Below are 20,235 nucleotides of genomic sequence, written 5' to 3' on the forward strand. Positions count from 1 at the left end.
CCTTCGTCTGCCAGTCCGTTATCCCGGCCTTAATGGCGGACGCCTCCACGCCATCTTGCCACCTCAATTTGGGCCTACCACGCCTCCTCTGTCCTTGTGGACGGCCTAAAAAGACTTTACGGGCTGGGTCGTCCGTTTCCATGCGTATAACATGGCCAGCCCACCGGAGCCTGGCGAGCTTTATACGCTGTACGACAGTGAGGTCGCCGTACATCTCGTATAGCTCGTCATTATAGCGGCTCCTCCATTGTCCTTCCACACATACGGGGCCAAGTATCCTTCTGAGCATCTTCCTCTCAAACGCGGCTAAGAGGGTTTCGTCAGATTTGGACAGTGTCCATGTCTCAGAGGCGTATGTGAGTACTGGTACTATATAGGTACTATATAGTCCCAGCTTCGTCCGTCGCGACAGGTTCTTTGAGGTAAACTGCTTTTTCAGGCTATAGAATGACCGGTTGGCAGCCAGCATCCTTGTGCGCAACTCAGCTTCCATGCTGTTGTCGTTGCTGACCTTTGGTCCAAGATAAGTGAATTGTGGGACGACTTCAAAAGTGCGTTCACCTATTTGCACGTCACGCCTACGTAGATTCGGATTATTTATTGGTAGGTCCGCTGATGTTGCCACCATCAGTTTGGTCTTTGCCTCGTTTATCTGCAATCCGAGGCTCTCTGCCGCCTGCTCAATCCCTTGGTAGGCTTCTGCTACATAGGAGAGCCGCAGACCAATGATGTCTATATCATCAGCGTATGCCAGGATCTGGGTTGACTTATAGAAGATGGTTCCCGTAGTCTCCACCCTCGAGTCGCGGATGGCCCTCTCTAGCGCCAAGTTGAATAGGAGACAGGCAAGCCCGTCCCCCTGGCGCAGACCTTTGGTGGTAGCAAAAGGTCCTGAGAGTTTTCCATCCACCCTCACCTGGCATGTGACGTTGGTCATAGTCATTCTAACTAGCCTTATCAGTTTGGCCGGGATTCCAAATGAGCTCATAGCGTCGTACAGTTTTACCCTGGCTATGCTATCGTATGCGGCTTTGAAGTCTATGAAGAGATGGTATGTGTCGTTTTTGTATTCAGCCATCTTCTCCAAGATCTGCCGCATTTATAGCAACACATCATATAATTCTTTATTTCCCATTACCACTATCTTTACCAAAACATACATGGAAACATACATACATGACATGAACTATTTTTCTTTCACTATTCCCCATCCATTAAATTTATTTCCCAAATCAACAGCACGCCCTAAGTTGACCAAAAACCAAATTTACACACTGATTTATTGATTGATCTTCTTTATTTAATTATCGAACAAAACAACAGGTCACATAACCGGAGAATATCGATTGTGTTGACCATGGTACAACTAATCGAGCTTTCGAATCCGTTTACGTGTCGTATTTCTTTCTTTTTTATCACCATTTTGTAGTGTATAGTATTATGTACAAATTTTCGAAATAAAGAAAGATAGCTGTAAATACCACACCACGTACTTTTGGAGAAAGAGACTAATACAGGGTTTTCCAGGGGTTCTCATAGTTGTGAGACACTTCCTTGACTCTTTCTTATGCGAAATGAACTTCATATGATGGAAATTGGACTCTATGGCACCTTTTTTGGACAGCTCTTATTGGAAATTCCTATTGGATTTGTCCAACAAGGGTGCTATAGAGTCCAATTCCCATTACATTTAGTTCATTTCACGTAAGAAGCAGTCAATAAAGTGTCCCACAGCTATGAGAACTCCTGGAAAACTCTGTAAGAGCACCAGACTTGTCCACACCAGTTACATCGAGCCGATCGGACGCTTCTCCGCGAAATCTAACGATTGGCGACCGTAGTAATTGATGCTTGAATAGTAAGCATTTTTGCAAAGTTCTTATCAGCCTAGAGGTAGCTAAACGAGACGGATATGCTGGGTGGAGGGGTTACTGCAAGGGGGAAGAATAAATAAACAGCACATTCCTCCTCATTTATCATCAACGTCACGCTGTTCCTCCCCGATTGTTGGAGACACGATCATACATTATACGGCAGATCACACATTAACTGAATGTTCAGTTTTTGCTTGATCAGTAGTATTTTGCATCGCACAGGCTTCTTACGAAAATGTCTCAAGACGTAAGATGCAAATGCTATCGAGTTTCTGTCATTTCAACGAAGAAACAAAAATTAGTTACTTCATTTTCTTTAGATCGTTTAAATCGGGTTTGATGGTTTCAGTCATATCATATATCTGATAAGAACTCGTGTGCTTGTCTTGTTACTGCATTCAATACTTGTGAACTTTGATTATTTCAAAAAATTGCTGATACTTCCAAACTGTTTGCTCGAACAATCTTATTTACACACACACACACACCCACTCTTCTATATACTCTTCCAGAGGCAATGGGCACAAAAAAGCAATTTTCCGAAATTCAAACTTTGTAAAGTGATAGAGATTTGACACACAAAACAATTTGGATGTTAACCGATGAATGGTATAGATCTTCGATAACGGGAACGATCGGAAGGAGGTTGCTTCTGTCATCGCTGTAGTTTCAGCGAAAGACGCAGAGAAAACCTTCGCAATATGTACAATATAAAATTAACAACGTTTTGCTTTTAAAATCCGTTTCTTTCAGAGCTTCTGCAAGTGCGAAACCTTGTGGACTGGAGGCTCTAGGAGCGGTCTAAAACCTAGTTGGACCGCTGTATCCGGTGCACCGTGTGCAGCGAACACGTAAAACACGACCATACGCTAAGTTTTGACTTGTGGGATCGCTTATTTACCGACATGTCATCGGTTGCGATTGAACAAGGAAGAGGATTAGTCGGAATGGCTCTGTGGCTGTTGATGCTGCTGCTGAATGGATTTGCTATCGTTGGCACTGAGCACAAAAATGGGTGAGCTATAGTCGACATACTTGTCCGCACCGATGGCGAAGATTTTCTCCCCGTTGGAGTAGTGCTTGGTCTTGGTGCTGCGGCCCCGCTTAAGCATCACAAACACCACGAAGATGGCGACTAGGAAGGCGGAAGCCGTCGCCAGCACGAACACGATCGTCTGGAACGTGTTCTCCGGTATGCCGGACGATGGCTGGGCTAGTGGAAGACCGACCGAGATGCGGTGCGCAAATCGCGACTGCGTCATGTCCGCTATAAGCTGACCATGGTACAGCGCAAACGATCCATCGCGCACCATTTCCTCGATCGCGTACGCATCATCGACCTTGGTGCTTTCAATCAGATCGAACCGCAGCGTCACGCTTCCGTCGGCGTTCTCCTGCACCCGGTAGTTGTCATAAATGCTGCCAACCAGCATGGACAGCTCGGTGCGCAACGTTTCGTACACGTGCAGCAGCGGTCGTTGCGGATGCATGTTGTTTAATCGCAGCTCGATCTCAACCACATCGATCGGTGTGAAGATACAGGATCGCTGACCACGCTTGAAGGTGCTGGACAGAGGCAGTTGGTTACCGGCCGCATCGACACACCAGCAAGTATCCCCGTTGCACTGCATCGGTTCGAACGAGCCGGCCGTATCGCAGGCCACGGGGAAGGAAGCAGCCATTTGCAGGGCTTGGCAGCGTGTGGCCGATGCACTCAGCCGCTTGGCGATCGGTTCGGCTCCATTTTCGCTAATATAGTTGCGGCTCTCGGCAGTGCGTGCCAGCTCGATCACCTTCTCAGTGGCGGAGGACACCGATCCGATGTAGCGCGGCTCGGGGGCATAGTTGGAACTGGCCACGGACACGGGCTGTACGGGTTCAAGGTCCTCGTCCACCAGGTAGTTGTTTTCGTCCACCAGGAACGTGATCTGGCGGATCAGTTCTTCCATCACTTGTAGGATAGATAGTTAATGTGTGGATAATGTGGGTTGTGAGTAAATTCGTGATTGCATGACGTCATTAACTATACTAACCTGGATCACTTGAGGATGTTTCAACTGAGTCACCGCGTCGTCGCGCCTGACGACTGCTGCACTTCGGTTCGGAGCCCTTCGTAAGTGAGCCCTTCACCGGGGCACCCTTCTTATCTGCGCACCAGCACACCCCAACCGGGGCCGGTGGTTCGGCAATGGCGGGCGCAGTTCCGTTCGTTCCGTTCGACGCGTTCGTCGTATCTGCCATTGATCCCAAACACTGCACCGGACTCCAGAAGCCCGTCTCCGGGTCGCAGCGTGGCTGAAACCAAGTGTTAGGCTGGCCGGCCCGTTTAGCCGCCATCGCGTTCTTTAACCGTAGTCGCTCGCATTGCGACAGCACCGGACACACGCCATTGCATGCCTGCTCACTGTGGAAAAGGTTTTTCGATTGGCAGAAGACACCGCGTGGTAACGTGACCGGGACACATTTGTTCAGTCGCGGGCTGAAACGCCACCGAGTGATACTGTCGAGCTCGTTGCTTTCCGCGTCCGATTCGGCCACCTGCAAGCAGCTCTGATCGATCGACTCGAAGCAAACATCTCCTGTGGGGAAGGGCCGTGGAAAGATAAAGACAAGTTTGTTAGATAATCATGTACGGACACCATGATCAAGCTAGAGCTACAACGAGGTACGTACGGGTCTTGCCACAGCATACGCCTCGGTTGCTGATCGGATTTAGCTGACAGATGTGCGTCGAGGGACACGTGTCGGCATCGGTTTGCGGTCCACACACAATCTCCCGTCCGCTAGAACGCAACGGCAGTCCCTCAGGACAGACGGACTCGCGAATCGGCACGCAGATAGGCATCTTGGGACACGGTACCGAGATACATTCCACCTGGATGAGCTGGCACTCCTCGCCCCGTGGACACGAGATCTCGCCGCACGGATCCCGACAATCGCAGGTCTTGCAGCCGTTCACATCAATCCTGTACCCGTACTCGCACGGTCGGCACTTTAGCAGTGGACATTCGGTTTTCGGGAACAGCTCACAGTTCGGTTGGCCATTGTTCGTGCGGGTGCCGCTCTTCTCGTTTCCGAACTCGTCCACACACCAGCAAACATTGCCAGGGCCGCACTGTATCGTCCGGAAGCTGCCGTCGATGTCACACTGTGCGATGTACTTCTGCTTTGGTGGAACGCCCAGTTCGGACGCTTGGTGCAGCTGAATCGTTTGCAGATGCTGACAGGCCGTCTTTAGCTGCGGTTCCACGCACTGGGTGCCGCATCCGTTCGAGCAGCAGCGCTTTGACCCGTCGCAGTGCGCATCGGTGCGACACTCGTACTCGCACGAGTCGGACTCGGAGTTCTCCGAACCGGGCGGCACCAGAAACGGACACTGGCCGGGCTTCTTGGGGAAGCAAGCCGGCACGGGCGGACAGTACTCGCCCTCGCAGGATACCTCCACCGAGCGACACTCTTGTCCGTCCGGGCAGTGGACGCTATCGCAAGGATCGCGACACTCGCAGGAAGGACACTGCGTATCCGGATCGAGCACGAACCCATAGTCGCAGCCCATGCGGCACGTCAGATCCAGACAGCCCAGCGATTCCCGCACTGCCTCGCAACTCTTGCCGGTGGCGTTGAATCCACGCGTTTTGGGTATTTCCGTGCCGAAACCATCGACACACCAGCACTCCTCGATCTCGACCTCCACCAGCTGTTCCTGCACGGGTGTGGGCAGGGTCGGCACCACAAGCGGACGCTTCAGCAGCGTCGAAGGTTTAATTTCCGGCTTGTCCAGATTGGCGTTTCCATTCTTCGATTCCAGTCGGTTGAAATCGATGATCTTGGCAGAGCGTGCCTGAACACCCGGGTAGCCAGGCAAGATGCCAGCGACCTCGCCCGCGATCATCTGATCCGCGCTATGAACGGGCAACAGTTTGAGTGTACTGTCCGGCGCGGGATTAGCGGCACGGCGCACACGACCGGCCGGGGTGTTTACCGAGCTGACCTCCACTTCCGTAGCAGCGGATGATGTGGTCGTGGACGTTAGCGCTAGACCCGCGGCTGATGCATCTTCCAGTAGCTTTCTCATCCGCCGGATACTGTTCTGCTCGATGTATTTGCGCTGCTCCGACAGTTTGACCTTCGTTTTGCGCGTCACGCACTGCATCGCCTGATAGCCGCCGTCCGATGTGCAGGTCGGAGCCGGTAGGGCAAGCTCCATTCCCTCCACCGTGCCTTCCATCCGGTCGGAAAAGTCGCGCAGATATTCGCACACTGTACAATAGAAGAGAACAGTGATTTATTTTACGCTATCGAGCAGTGTGTCTAAATAACTTATTTCTGATAATCAAACGACATTAACGTTAATAACGAAATCTCTGCCTTAACATCTGTCAGAAACATAGAAACACGAATCTCTACTGATGAACCTAGGTTATGTAAGTAACACACAATTCTATTACGCGATCGTCTGCACCAAGGAAAGAAGATCTCAACGGAATCTTGAGTTAAGGCCTGTTGGTCACACCTGATTTGAACACCAAACAACACTACCAAATTCAAGAATAGAATGGACTGCAAACACTGTACAACGACATGAGGCAGTAATTGTCTTCAAAGGCAATAGAAACACGTATAATAAACCCTTACAAAATTAATTTCTCTTGGTATGATTGTCTTGGTCGATTGACACGATAATACAAGCTTACTGTCCAACATCATGCCTGCCTGAACTTACTTGTTTGCTGACGTTCTTCCGCCGCTTCGTCGTCTTCACCTTCGACCACCAAAGGACAGCAGACGCTGCGCGACTCGCCGTGCAGCTTGCGACACTCGTGCGTCTCGATCGGGCACACGATTGTATTTGACATCGATCGTTTGCGCCCGTTTACCTCCTCGTCCTGCTCATCATCATCGAAAAAGGTGCGGCTTTGATACTCACGACTCTTGGGACGATCTGTCGAAACGATAAAAAACAATCGATTATAATAGGACCTCTCTTGGACACCAGATCTCTCGCACTTACCCATATGGCAGAACAGCAGCTCGCCGGTAACGTTGTCCGCTAGTGGGGTACCGATTTCGCACGGGTTCGAGTACACCAGGTCGGGCTTGCAGACAGGCTCGGACGAGCAAAGGCCGGAGTATGCCTCACACTTGGGATCCTTTGCCACCTCGCAGTGGGACCCGGCGGGGCAAAGGTAGCCTTCGCACGGTTCCGAGCACTCGCACGTCGGACATCCGTTGTGGTCGTTCTTGAAGCCGTACTCGCACACCGCCGCGCAGATATTGTGGTCACAGAGGGTTTGTGCGCCACCGTCCACACTGCGCCCACCACTACGCCCTCCGATCATATTCTCTACCGCCTCGCAGCTCACTGTGGCCGCCGCGCCCATCGTTCCCTTCAGCTTGTTGCCCGTTTTCGGGTCCACACACCAGCATACCAACCCATTGCGGGAGCATTGGCGCGTGGAGAAGCTGCCGCCAGGACCGTCGCACTGCGGCACATACCCGCGACCTTCGCGCTCATTCACCGACAGCAGTTCGGACAGCATGCGTGCCTGATGGCAGACCGTGACGTTGTGCGGCTGTTGACAGTTGCGCCCACACCCATCCGACTGACAGCACTTCTGCATCTGCGGGCACTCGAGATCGTGGCTGCAGGGCGTCCCGCACAGGAAGCCGGCACTGTCCGTCGATTCGATCTCGTTCGCCCGCGGGCAGCTGCCTGGCTTCTCAAACTGCAGCGAGGCCGGACAGCACACGCCATAATCGTTGCCGCCCTGCACCAAGCAGCGGTACAGCGGGGGACAGCTCGGTTTGCCCGGATCCGTTCCACACAGGAAGGGACGAATAGTGCCCGTGATTGCTAGAGGTTGTCCAGCCGGGCATAGGTCATTCAGACTGCGCGCCTTACGACCTGTAAATGCACCAAATCAAAAACGTTAACGTCATCAGACCACCGGACGGCAAGCACGTCGACACAACACTTACACGTCGGAATCGGTGGACAGGGTTCGGTCTTGCACTGGACCTCCTGCGGTTCGCACTGCTGACCCCGGGGGCATTGGATGTCCTCGCACGGATCGCGGCAGCGACAGATGGGACAGCCGGACGCCAGGTCCTTGGCGAACCCGGCCGGACAGAACATGCGACAGCTGGATGCCTGGCAGTGGTTTTCCACCCGCGTACAATTGACATCGTCCGCGTGGCTGCGCCTGCTGCCCGTAATCTCCACGCCGTACTCATCCACGCACCAGCATTCGGTTCCGTTCAGCTCATTGGAGCACTGCACCGGTTCGAAGTCACCGAGAGCGGTGCATCGTGGTATCCGGACTGTTTGCAACAGACTATCGCCTAATGACTTGGCGCGACGCGCCTCCGCCCGCCGCAAATGTTGACATGCGGTTAATTCTAGCGTTTCTGGTGGATGAGATGAGACGAAATGTCGGATGAGTACTTTATTTATGATTTATGCTAGGTATTGATTTAAATTTAATTTATCCTAGGTATTGACATAAAGCAAAGGATCCAAGGTGTATAAACAAAAATTAAAAGCTACTTCATTTGCGCTATGTGCTTATAGACCGGTGTGCTACAAATATGGGTAAAACTGATGCAGAATCATTAATCTGAACGAATCTTCAGAGTGGATCATTGAATGCAAATATCAAACTATGAGATTCGGGAATAATCAAAGATTTGCAGGGGAGTACAGTGAGCTCGATTGCTGCATCAAGTGAAGCAAGACCTGTTGAAGATGGAGTACATGCATGGAAGGCTGCGGTCAGGGACCGAGCATACTTGAGAATAATTTTTAATAATAAAGCCAACAAGAGAGAGAGAGAGAGAAACAAATATTTATGAATCATCTCGCGGCAAACAATCTTCAAAGATTTATGAATCTTATCGCCCTAACCAATATTCAAAGGTTAATAAATCTTTTAAAGATTAGCTAGTCTTTGGAGATTTATGAATCCCCCAGGAATCTTTAGAGATTGATGAATCTTTATCAATTGGCTAAATCTAATGGCTTACGAATCATTGCCGAAAGGTGTCCCTCTTTCTTAGGCTCTCGATTGCAATGACGTGCATCGATAAGTGATTCGAATAGACTTTACAATAATCCTAATCATTTCGTTTCGCTGTCTTACTCGCTTTAGTGTGTTTTTGTGCATTGATTGCAAATTTGGCCTCTTTTTCGTGTCTCGAGTCGTGACGGCTCGATTCGTGAGTGCTACGTTAGGGTTGATCAATGCATTTCTTGTGAACGAGCTCAGTTGTCTGAAGATCCCATCTACACGTGTGATAGATAATACAAATGTTGACACTTTTAATATTCATAAATCTCTTGATATTCTTAAATTTTTAGTTAAAATAATGAATCTTTATAGACTTGACTCGAGATTCAAGGATCACTCGTCACTGAAGTTTCATATGAATGAATATTTACGAATTAACACTAGTGTCCTCTTATGTGTGTGATTGCGGCAGGTGAACAACTTTACAGGACTCATTTTACAATACGAAACCAGCTGCGTATCCACAAGCACACAAACATCCAGTGAAACACACACGCAGGCACTCTCGCACACCTGATTATTATCAGCTAATTGGACGAGCAAGACCTTTCGATGCTTTTCGGTTGTTTGGTTGCGGCGAGTGTGTCAGCCAAAACCTGTTTTGGTGTGCCAGCTCTGCTTCACATCCAGGCGGCCAGTTTGCTCCATTCACCGTTGCAAAACTGCAACCAAAACCGGCCGGTCAAGCAACAAAACTACCCACCGACCGACCGGTCAGTCCGATGGTGCACGCATTGGTGCACGCATTGGTGAACAAATTTGACACCAGCGTCTCGAGCTATTCCCGAAGCACATGAGGATGCAGGGTGTTTGCGCTACCGGTTAACACCAGGCACTGTATAGTGTACACACCACACTCCGTCTTCAAGGTAGGTTTGCACAAACCCGGAACGTCCTGTTGTGGTACTACTTCGCTCTGGCATCACGTCTCGCACACAGCAATGTTGAGTGGTTTTAAGCAGCGAAGACGCACTTCGATGGCAGCCTTGAACGTGATTAAGGCTTCTCATGGATGGGTGTAAAAGTCGAGTGAAAAAATCGATAATACTTCCACGACTCTGTTATCAAGTTGGCCTACAACATAGATTCTATAATATTTCCAAAATTGAATCGTACGATAAGGAGTTTTTCTTTGTTACTGCATTAGCGTATTTCACGGATGATGCGGATCTTAAAACTTTTCATATTAGCTATAGCGACGGATCATCGTCAGGCTCCGACGAGCCAAATGTCGGAAGCCAAGACATCTTCTGACCCGAAGCAAACATTCGCTGAATTGAGGTGTGGATAATTTGCATAAATCTTCGATTGAGACAAAACCTGCTAGTTGCTTCTTGCCGAAGGTCGTCCCCGAGGGTGTCGTCATCCGAGGTAGGTAGACAGTATAGTGAGCAGGAATGTTAAATATGCGTAGCTGAACGATACGCTCCGGCTCACACCGGTGGCATTGTTTTGCGCCATGTTGTGCTCGTGCCAAAGACGCTTCGAAGTCCTCCGGTAGAGTTGTCGAATTTCGGAAGCTATTGTAAAATGAAGCCTTTTACCTAGAATGAACGCTAACGCCACTCACTTTTCGACAGAGCAGATACAGATTTCGGCACTCGGAACATTGTCCAGCCCAACGTCATTCCAGAATGTGAGTTGAATTCCGGAATGTTCAATTACCGGTGCAGGCGAGAAAGTACCTAATTGCATTCAGATTTTCGCTAATGGAAGAGGTTGCCGAAGCGAACGAATTCTTGAGCGGACTTTAGCGGCTCGAAAGGTGGATGGAAAGTTGGTGCATAGTTGGACGTAAAATGCGATTAAATTTCCACATTCACTGCTGCATACGTGCCATTTGTGATTGAACAATTTCTTCTGTGTGGATTGAAATTTGTCAAATGTTTGCAGCGGAAACCAGGAACTATCCAAAAAGCGGTAAACTTTGAAATATGCGATCAAAAGTGAGAATGTACATATTGCTACATATTTACTTGCTGTCCCCATGGACTTCCTCGATAAAAGTGCCCGGCTTATAAGCATTTGAGCTTTCCAATACATAGCAATTTGGGGGCCGATGAACCGTACAAAGTTGGTCAAAACTAAAGTATCTTATGAAACAAATTGCCATCGCCACTGCAACTGCCGAGGCGTCCGAGCAGTTTTTTTTTGCTATTGCACAACGCCCTTTTTACAGGCACTGGATAATGTGATTACTTTCTTTCTGTGATTTTTTCTTCTAACATTAAACAAAACAAAACTGCACACGAATAACCGAATAGAAGCACAAACAGCTACGAAGCATCGTCATCATCACCAACCAACATCATTACAACCACTGCTGAAGTCGGTATCTAAAAATGGAAAGTTCACTGTGTGGCCGACCAGTGGTCAACGTTGTCCCCGTTCCATCCACCGTGTTCACCTTCAGTGTGGACCCGTTGCCGCGAATGATGCTAGCGAAAGTGCAACGATTAAGCGGCTATTATCCTAGAGCGTTAAAGGCGGACCACCTTTAACTCCGTGGACGGTCGGCGAAAAGTGTGGATGTCGACGACCGGAGCCGCAACCACCCTCTGATTCCGTCCCATCCAAGAAGTGGCAGTGTTAATTTTGTGGTGAAAATCCAAAATTGCAAACGAAGTGGAGTTTAAGCTCAAGTACCGTGGTTTGATGGACGTTTGTCGTTCGTCAGTTTCGTCACTTCCGCGGAATCTCCCGAAAGCACGATGAGAAAACAGGTAGTGTTGCGTTTTGTTTCCCTCAAGCATGGGATTGTGGGCCGAAAGTTGAACCTTCGAGCGGTCCTATGGTAAGGCGAGAGTAGATTTTTGTCAATTCGCCTAACTTCAAGAAAGTTTAAAAATTGAAAAAGAAAAAGTTCCCTCCTTACCTTCGGTGAAGGTGGCTCGGCTTAGCACAATTTCCACAAACTGGGGCCGGTTATTTCGAAGTGCAATTTTGCTAAACCGGTTCTATAATAAGCTTAAATGATGTACGAACTTCTATTGAAAGTTTCGTTCCGTGCAAAGTCGGTTGGCAAAAAAAAAAAAACAGAAGAATGAAATGAAAAACTTAATCACTTACTGATGCTCACCACGAAAAAGAGGAAAAAAACGTATCCTTAGTCGCCACAAAAGGTTAACAAGACGGCAACAATGACAAGCACTCTCGCGTTTATGAAGCTCATACCATGATGGAACAACAGCAGCGCAGTAGCAGCAGCAAAAAAGCTCAAAAGAAAATGGCATGCTGAGAAGCATTAAGCTCCAAGCAACAAGAAAAGGGCTTTGTCTCCGAAACCGGGCACGTCAATTTTCTACATCCCAGGGTTTATTGGAGGCTCACTTTGCATGAAACGCATCTCGCCGAGGATGCTTTCAACTGCCAAACCCATCCACTTTACCTCCCACCGTTGTTATGGTTGCTAGTGTGAGATGAGACGAACTCGTCCACAAACGCTTTTGATGACATTTTTCACGGTTATGGGATGTGATGTAAATGTTATCACTATTTTACGATCCTGTCGAACGAGCGGCGGCGGGGTGGCTTTTAGGGGAGTGACAAATTTCAAACAAACGAAAGTGATTTTACCGAACGTAAATCTAGTCTTTGTCTGTAAAATAACGTTTGTCTATCTGGCCGTAGTTATGTTCCATGTTTACGATAGTGAGTCTGTGTTTAGGCATGGTAATCGGGACTGGCGCACTGAGCTGAAAACGTCTCTTGACTGCTCACTTACTGAACACTGGTATTGTTCCAAAGTTTTGTCCTTTGTGTTGGCAAAGGAAAATCCCTGTGCAGTGTGTCTCCTGCAAAAACTTTATACACACACACACCTACACACTGCGGTACTCTGTGGCAGTGGAAAACTTTTGCCGAGGCAATATGGAATCGGCAGCTTTGAATCGAGTGAAGCAAACTGGGCGAAAAGTTGTCCTTTACCTTGAAGAAATTCAATTACATATTTATCCTTTGCCGCATCGCCAACATCGTCCATCGTCGTCGAGATTGGTGGGGAGGAGGGATTGGAACAAACAACGATGCATTTTCGGAATAGTTTGACGGTAAATATGGTGAGAAAAGTTGATCCACACAGCCCCCAGGTGTATTGAATCTGATGGATTGGGTGCTGCTTTAAAGCGATCGCTGCACCGTACCGATTCCAATTCATCCATTTAAAAACACGTAACCATTGTTGGCAAGAATGCGCCAGGAAGGATAATGCCATCCCACTCAAAGCAGCACTAACGCTGATTGCGTGCACCCGGGGATGGCTTTGCTCGAGTAAAAGGCAACGTGTGAAGAGAAAAGCTTTGCAGTGCGGAAATACCGACCAGCTTCCGGGGAAAGATCTGCACCAAAGCTTCCCATTTCATGAAATGAATAAGAAGAAAAAAAGCGCAGAAGCAATCTGCATATTATTTTAACGACAAAGCACTGTGTGTCTCTTCAGCGCGCTTCGCACACAAAGGGGCTGCCGCTAAAACGGCACAACCATTGCCGTTGTGCTGCCTCGATAGCAACCTGTGATCGCGAAATGGCCTCGTGATGTTACGCAATGCGGCAATGATTGACGCGACAGCCCGCGTCCGCCCCGTTTCACCCCGATGGCCAACACACACACACACACACATCCCCGTTTCAGTTGCGCGAACTGCTCAGTCGAAGAAAAGAAACTTAATGGAAAAAGCTCGCGCTGGTGATGATTTCATAACGCGCGCAGAAACAAAAACCCAGGCGGTGCCCAGGGGCGGGAGACCAGACACACGGGTAGTGTAGGGAGGGGAGGCATTTGCGAAGGAATTCGACGCAGTCAATCCGCGGGTTGATGTCATCCGTTGCGCGTCGCTGCATTCGGTTTGGTTTGGGGTGGTGGCGGTTGGATGAGGTGCGCAGGCCGATCCGAGCTGCACTGGCTTTATATGACAGTGAGAGCTAAATTTTAGGAGCTGAATTTATTAATGTGTGTGTGTGTTTGTTTTTGTGGACTCATTGTCACAATCGACAGTACAAATCAACCTCGAATTGGTGCCCTTCGCTTATTACGAATCCATACCATACACAACTGATAGCAACATTTGTGTGAGCTGGGTGTACGTGCGAAGGATAGCTGTGCGCCATACAAAGCGAAACCGCGCCCAGCGATAAGGTCCGTAAAGGAGGCCCTTCCCAAACGAGCTATGCGAAAGGGAAGGTGTGTGTGTACGGAAAGCGAATCGGTATTGCGATGTGATAATTAAAAATGCTTCCCCGCTTTCAACCACCCTGACTTCTCTTCTCCACCGACGACCCACTACGGTGGAAGGATCTCGAAGGGTGACACCACCCTAACGTTGGTGTATCATAGCGCGTTCATAGTGCCGTTCCGGCTCTTCTTGGAAGTGACATTCATTTGAGTGGTAATTTAAAAGCACACACACACACACACACACACACACACACACACACACACACACACACACACACACACTTAATTACAGCGTCAGCAAATAATTGAAATAGTTGATTAAGTGAATGGGCTATTGATAACTGGGATGAACGGACTGTTCGGCAAGATTTCTAATGCCAATATTTCGGCAGGGAATAAGTTTCAATTCTTTTTAAACTGTTGCAATTTTAGCTATATGCATCTAAATTAATCATTGTCTTTGAACCTCTTCTGTACTTTGTTGCTAAAAAGCGAGCAAATTACCTAGTCATCAAGTAAAGCTCCGCGAAGGCATGCAACCGGACCGGACTGCGAACAACAACAATATGCAACCTGTGCATTTGCATTCCACGCGAGTGCACGTTTGCTCTGGAACGGCAAAAACTTTGCACAAACTATGAAACGCATCCAACGGGGCCCACCCTAACGTGGCAAGGCAGGTGGAGCAGCAGGTTCGCTTGTTTTGAAGTGTTTTTAATTTTCTCTCATTACTTTAAGGGTCCTTGAGCCGGACGTTTTTGCTGAGGGCGTGCATGCCACCGTGTCATAAGTCATTTTCCCTACCTCCTTCAGTTTCTATGGCCCTTCGAGGTTCGGTTGCCAATTTTAGCACCCCTGCATGCCTGACGCCCCCCGGAAGTGGGGTGTTAATTATGGATGGAAAATAATGAAACAGCAAGCGAACCAAAGAAACGCTCAAAGAAAAAAAGCGAAACACTGTTGCTAACGTGACACGCAATTGTTTGGCCGTTCTTCTCGCTGCCTTCTTGCGCTGCTCTTGGAAGGCGGACTAGCGGAACCAAACAAGCCAAGGTCGGTTTTGCGTACACGGTGCGCGATGTTGACGCGTAGCGTGCGGCATTTATGATGGATTTTGCCCACCCATTAGTATGCTCCCGCACGTGCGTTTCGGCTATCGGCGGCTCAGGCGGCTACGACGACGACGACGACGACGACTACGTTGAACGAAAGCCATGAGTGGGTGAGTCACTACGGTGCGTCAGATGCGTTTCATTTTCCACACATCAAACAAAGCTCGTGTACAGTTCAATATGCCGAACCATACGATGCGCGAGCGTGTATGTTTAATTTGACAGAAATTGAAAGTTACCACGTGAGAGCAAGGGAGAAAGAGTTGGAGCGAGGGCGAGAGCTCCTGGGACGGATCTCAGCAAAGCGGAAGCTGTTCGCACGATTAAAGATGTGAGCGTAATAACGGGTGCCCGATGGGTATTTCGTTTCGATTGCATCTTTTTTTTCGTGACCGGGAGCAATTAAGCCCAAGCCAGGATGGAAGAAGGCAGAGTAATTTAAAAATTTCTTTTTCCAAGTTTTAAAGGGAGTGGTGCTGGTGTGTTTTTCACTTTCCGGGAGATTGTTATCGGTTAATGACCTGACAAAAACGCCATGTACGTTAGAAGAATGTCTTGTTTAGGAGGAAAAGGGAAAGGGAAATTAGGCGAAAATTGTGGTTTTTATTGCAATACAAAATATTATTCAAAATCGGAAGGGAGAATTATATGTTTAATTTCCCATAAATGCATGAGAATTGCTAACATGCTTCATGATATAACTAATCCATCGATTTTTTAAGCACGAATTCAGCTCACAAATTACTTGCAAAGAATGATGTTACATTTTAGGATGAGATTTATTTACTGATTAAATAGAGAAATGAGGCCAATTGGCACAAAGAGACCATGAAAAAAAAATAAAAAAAAAAAACAATTGAACGTTGTAGCAAACTAACCTACATTTTGCAAAATGTTGTGAAAGCTTGGTATCAAATCAAAGTCACTCTGTACAATTGTCATATCGTCTTTTGCAACATTTATTTCCCGCCTTCAATATCGATAGTGGCGAAATGATAACACACATTTTGACTTTTACAAAGCAATCGCACTCTGTTGTGAAAGTAGGTCAACGCCACATGGAGTTGAGCGTAATATAAAATATCACACAACAGTGTCTCTACAAATGGTAGCAAACAATAAGTTTCCCTCTAGGTTCGTTTCCTCCTCCAGACTGTCGGCAGGTTTTGGGTCGAGAAAAGCGATTTGATGTTTTCTATCCGCTCGGCTGGTCACTAGCGAAACCTATAATATTTTCCACCCAATACCCAGCACCACCTCGAGCTGCCCCATCGTGTGTTGATCGCCAATAATCAATCACTCTTGGTAGCGGCGGAACCCGGAATACACGTCGCGCTTCACGGAGTGGCCCGATGTCTCCGATGGTTGAGCTTAAAATAGTCTAGCAGCAAACCACTAATTCAACTGCAAAACTGTTCTGTCCCGGCTCGTATCGCTGATTGATTAGTGAAATGGCCATCCTTCTTTCCATCTCCCTGGAGCGTCGTAATGCATCGACATCGCGTTCGCTTTGCTCGGTTTTGTGTGGGCTGTGGCCCATGTGGCTGACTACTGACCTCGATTGCCGATTTGACCAAGCGAGGATTCTGAGTGTTCGTCCAGTGGCACCGTTTGGAAAATGAAGCAAACATTTCCGGAGGCGCATTGCAGTGTGTTCGATGGGAACGAGGCCGTTTCAATGTCGATTAGAGTGACGGTCTAGTAAAGCTGATTGTAAACACAGTCCCGCTCGCGATTAAGTAAAAAGACACACATACACACCCATCATACCCATGAAACAATAGTTCAACTGATTGCACACCTACATTGTGGCATATTTTCTCTCTCGCACGGCCCGCGGAGCAAGGGTAATTGTTTTTTCTTCCACGTTTTGTTCAGTGACCATTTTTTACACCTGAGTGACTTTACGCTCATGGCGGTTGGAAAACGGGAACAAGCGACGAACCCTCCAGTCCAGCCGGCAAGGGTATGCACCGGTATCATCGCAATTCCGGGTAAACACTCTCTGCTTAATGCGGCCATTTATGCCACCATGCTGCTTACCCGGTGTGTGGATGGGTTCGTTAAAACGTAGCGTGTTTTAATCGTTAGCTGGTGGAAAACTGGTAGAAAACAAACAACAAACTGGGAAGAATAAAATCGCTTATTGTGCCATTGCTTGCTCGGCCCGACGGGCTCGTTTGCTTCACGCTGACCGAGTTCCGAGTTGCGTGCCATTATTGCGGATTGGTAGCGAAAAACTTTCGTACCCTTTTCCCGGGTCTTCGACGTCATCCCGGGCCGAAAAACCGTTCTTGCGGACTGGCAAACGTATCGGCGGCCGGGCGTGTTGGAAAGATTTATTGGTAGACTCGGTGGCGCTTGCTAATGGGCAACGGTGCTGTCCAGCTGTTATCTATGCAAAAGGCAATGGTTCTCCTCCACCCTTCCTCCACGAGGGGCACGATGCTTCCTTTGGGGTACCTTATTAGCATACAATCGATCGAGGTCAAAACGCGTACAAGTACGGCATGTGCGAGGAGAAAGTGACTCTTCCCCCATGATACTTGGCTGGAGCTAGCATGAATGTTTCAACTATTTACTTTGCATAAAAAAACGAGTCCCCACGAAGGAAGTCAAATCGTAAAGGGGCGTCTTTTTCCTTTCCTTCATTGTTTTCTTGCACTAACTGTGTATGTGTTTCGTACATCATCATAGGCACCACCACTGTGCCCCGTTTCTTGTATGTGCAGCAAGTAGTAGAGCGCATGTATACCATCGTCATGTGCACTGTGCATGTACACAACCACGCTCACATGGGGTAAAAATTCCCAACGGTTCATGTGTTTGTTATACTCTTGCTCTCTATCTCTTCTTGCACTGACTCAGCACCACAATGTCGTCATCTTCTTTTCCTTTCCAATGATGCCCCATAGTAGCCAAACACAGTAGAGTGGGAAGCCACGGCGCACACAAACACAGACGAGAAGCAATAGAGTGATTGAACAAGAAACGGATCCAACGGGACGTATCCAACTTTCTCCCCGAGGAGAAGGAGGCGCGCACGGGTTCACTTTCACCCTCGAACGGCGGCGTGAAATCGAATCTCGTGGCTCAAACCGGACCTTGGAGCGTTTGCCGAAACGGGTTTTCTTTTCTGCTTTGGCCGAGTGACAGTGCCACTTCCGGATTTCCGATGTGTTTTTGATTTCTTTCTCGTTGATATGATGATATGTGTTTGTTGCTTGGCTTTCTGGTTTTGGTGTCGTCGTTTTGGATGAATTTTTATCTACATTTGCGGTTGATTGCACATCAGGATTCGATCGAGCGACCGATCAAGGTTCCGTGCCGATAGTCAAAAGGTAGGGTGCAATTCAACAAGATGATCCAACGGGGCAGTGAAGAGTGTGGCTGATTTATATGTCTTCCACTTTAGGCCTCCGGCGCTTACCTCCATACGGTTAGCTTGAAAAGCATGCCAAGGCGGTCACGGTTGAATAACGCCAACCAACGAGACGTTACGAATTGTATTGTGAGTGTGTGTATGTAAGGTTGATGCGCAATTGTTTACGAATTTAAATATTGTTTTTGAGTGTTTTTTGTTTTTTTGTTCTTTGATTTCCTTTTTTTAGCGAAGCGATAGAAAATACTCGATGCAAACAATTTGATGTTTTATACGGCACACTTTTTGGTAAAAAGTAAATATTTTTAATCACTTGATTTATCTCAATAATACTAAACATTATTATTTATACGACCAATAAATTTAAAATATCTAGTCACGAGGATTATAAATATACAATTAATTCAATTTCAAGTAATTATACAAAGAGATAATATTGGATAAATGTTTTATTCTTATGAAAACTCGAACTTATCATATAATACAGAATGCTCGTTTATTAGGTCTACTTTATGTTACTAGCTTGACATTTTAAGTGTGAAGAGCAAACTTTTCAATTTCTTAACATGTACCAACCGAAACATGGGCAAAATTAAACACAACAAAGCTGATAACTTTTCCAAAATCATTTTTCCGCTAACCATTCGCCAGCGGCTTGAGCAAACTTCAGAAAATTCTAATAACTTTATGTTTCTCAACAGCAATGCAAAGAAAACGGTTCCAGTGGAAAAGTAACAAAGTTTGCACGAACCGGATCGATTGTGCCACCGACTCATGGGCCGAAGTTTGTGTTTATGATCTGATAAATTGTTATTCGCTATGTTCGCCCTTTTCGGCCCAGCGTAAGAGACAGGGTCAACTGTTGGATAAAAAATGCCATTAGAAGCTCTCCGTCCAGTAGAACAACAAACGAAGAAAAAAAAAAAACGACGACCCATTTCTATCCACAGCGAAATCTACCGAGGCCATAAGATGGAAAATTCGGTTTGTGACTTGCCCGAACTCATTAGTGTACTTTTCGGTTTTGTGTAGAATAAGAAAAGCCAAACCCGCAGAGAAAAGAAAAAAAACCCAAACACACAAACTTTTTGCAGTATTTAACGACACTCGGCACGAGGCGGTGACTCTTTTCGCGGTCGGTTTGGTGGTGGAGGCCGAATGTTGTCAGGGCCATTGCCGTTTATCGCAAACCAAACGGTGCGTATCGTCAATTACACTCTACCACAAAACCTTACAAAAACTGTCCCTCGACAACGGAACTGACGAAACAAAAAAAACAACACCCCCGTCAAATACATACAAATGCACACACCAATCGCACATAAGGCCGGTGGGCGAGATAAGGCGCACACGAGCCCAGCAGCAGCATTTTCGGGCGGATGCTTCCGTTTGGCGCGTTTTGCACACCATTTTGCCAAAGAAACTGCGCCGTACAACGCCTTTCCTTGCGTGATGGTAGCGCCTTATCATTGCCGGGGAGTCACACGTAACGGTGCGGATCCTGCGGGCGGTGCGGTATGGTTGGAGAAGCGTGGAAAAGTTACGACATTGGCATTGTTTTGCACCGATTTTCTGATACGACACAGGGCGCACATTCAAACACTACGACCTCTCGCAGACGGTGGCT

General features: G+C 47.8%; 1 protein-coding gene across 2 annotated transcripts in view; it reads right to left on the bottom strand.

The window, feature by feature from the left end:
• Positions 1-2,260: 2,260 nt before the first annotated feature.
• LOC121588349 overlaps positions 2,261-20,235 on the bottom strand; it is a 45,674-nt gene continuing 27,699 nt past the window's right edge. For both annotated transcript variants that reach the window (XM_041906173.1, XM_041906174.1), the window contains exons 4-9: positions 7,854-8,282; positions 6,886-7,779; positions 6,598-6,816; positions 4,548-6,134; positions 3,908-4,453; positions 2,261-3,825 (exon numbers count right to left, since the gene is read on the bottom strand). In XM_041906173.1, the coding sequence (XP_041762107.1) occupies positions 2,813-3,825; positions 3,908-4,453; positions 4,548-6,134; positions 6,598-6,816; positions 6,886-7,779; positions 7,854-8,282 (4,688 nt within the window). In that variant the 3' untranslated portion in view covers positions 2,261-2,812. The remainder of the gene's footprint in view (positions 3,826-3,907; positions 4,454-4,547; positions 6,135-6,597; positions 6,817-6,885; positions 7,780-7,853; positions 8,283-20,235) is intronic.

The sequence above is a fragment of the Anopheles merus genome, chromosome 2R (assembly GCF_017562075.2).
Source record: "Anopheles merus strain MAF chromosome 2R, AmerM5.1, whole genome shotgun sequence".
Classification (NCBI taxonomy): domain Eukaryota; kingdom Metazoa; phylum Arthropoda; class Insecta; order Diptera; family Culicidae; genus Anopheles; species Anopheles merus.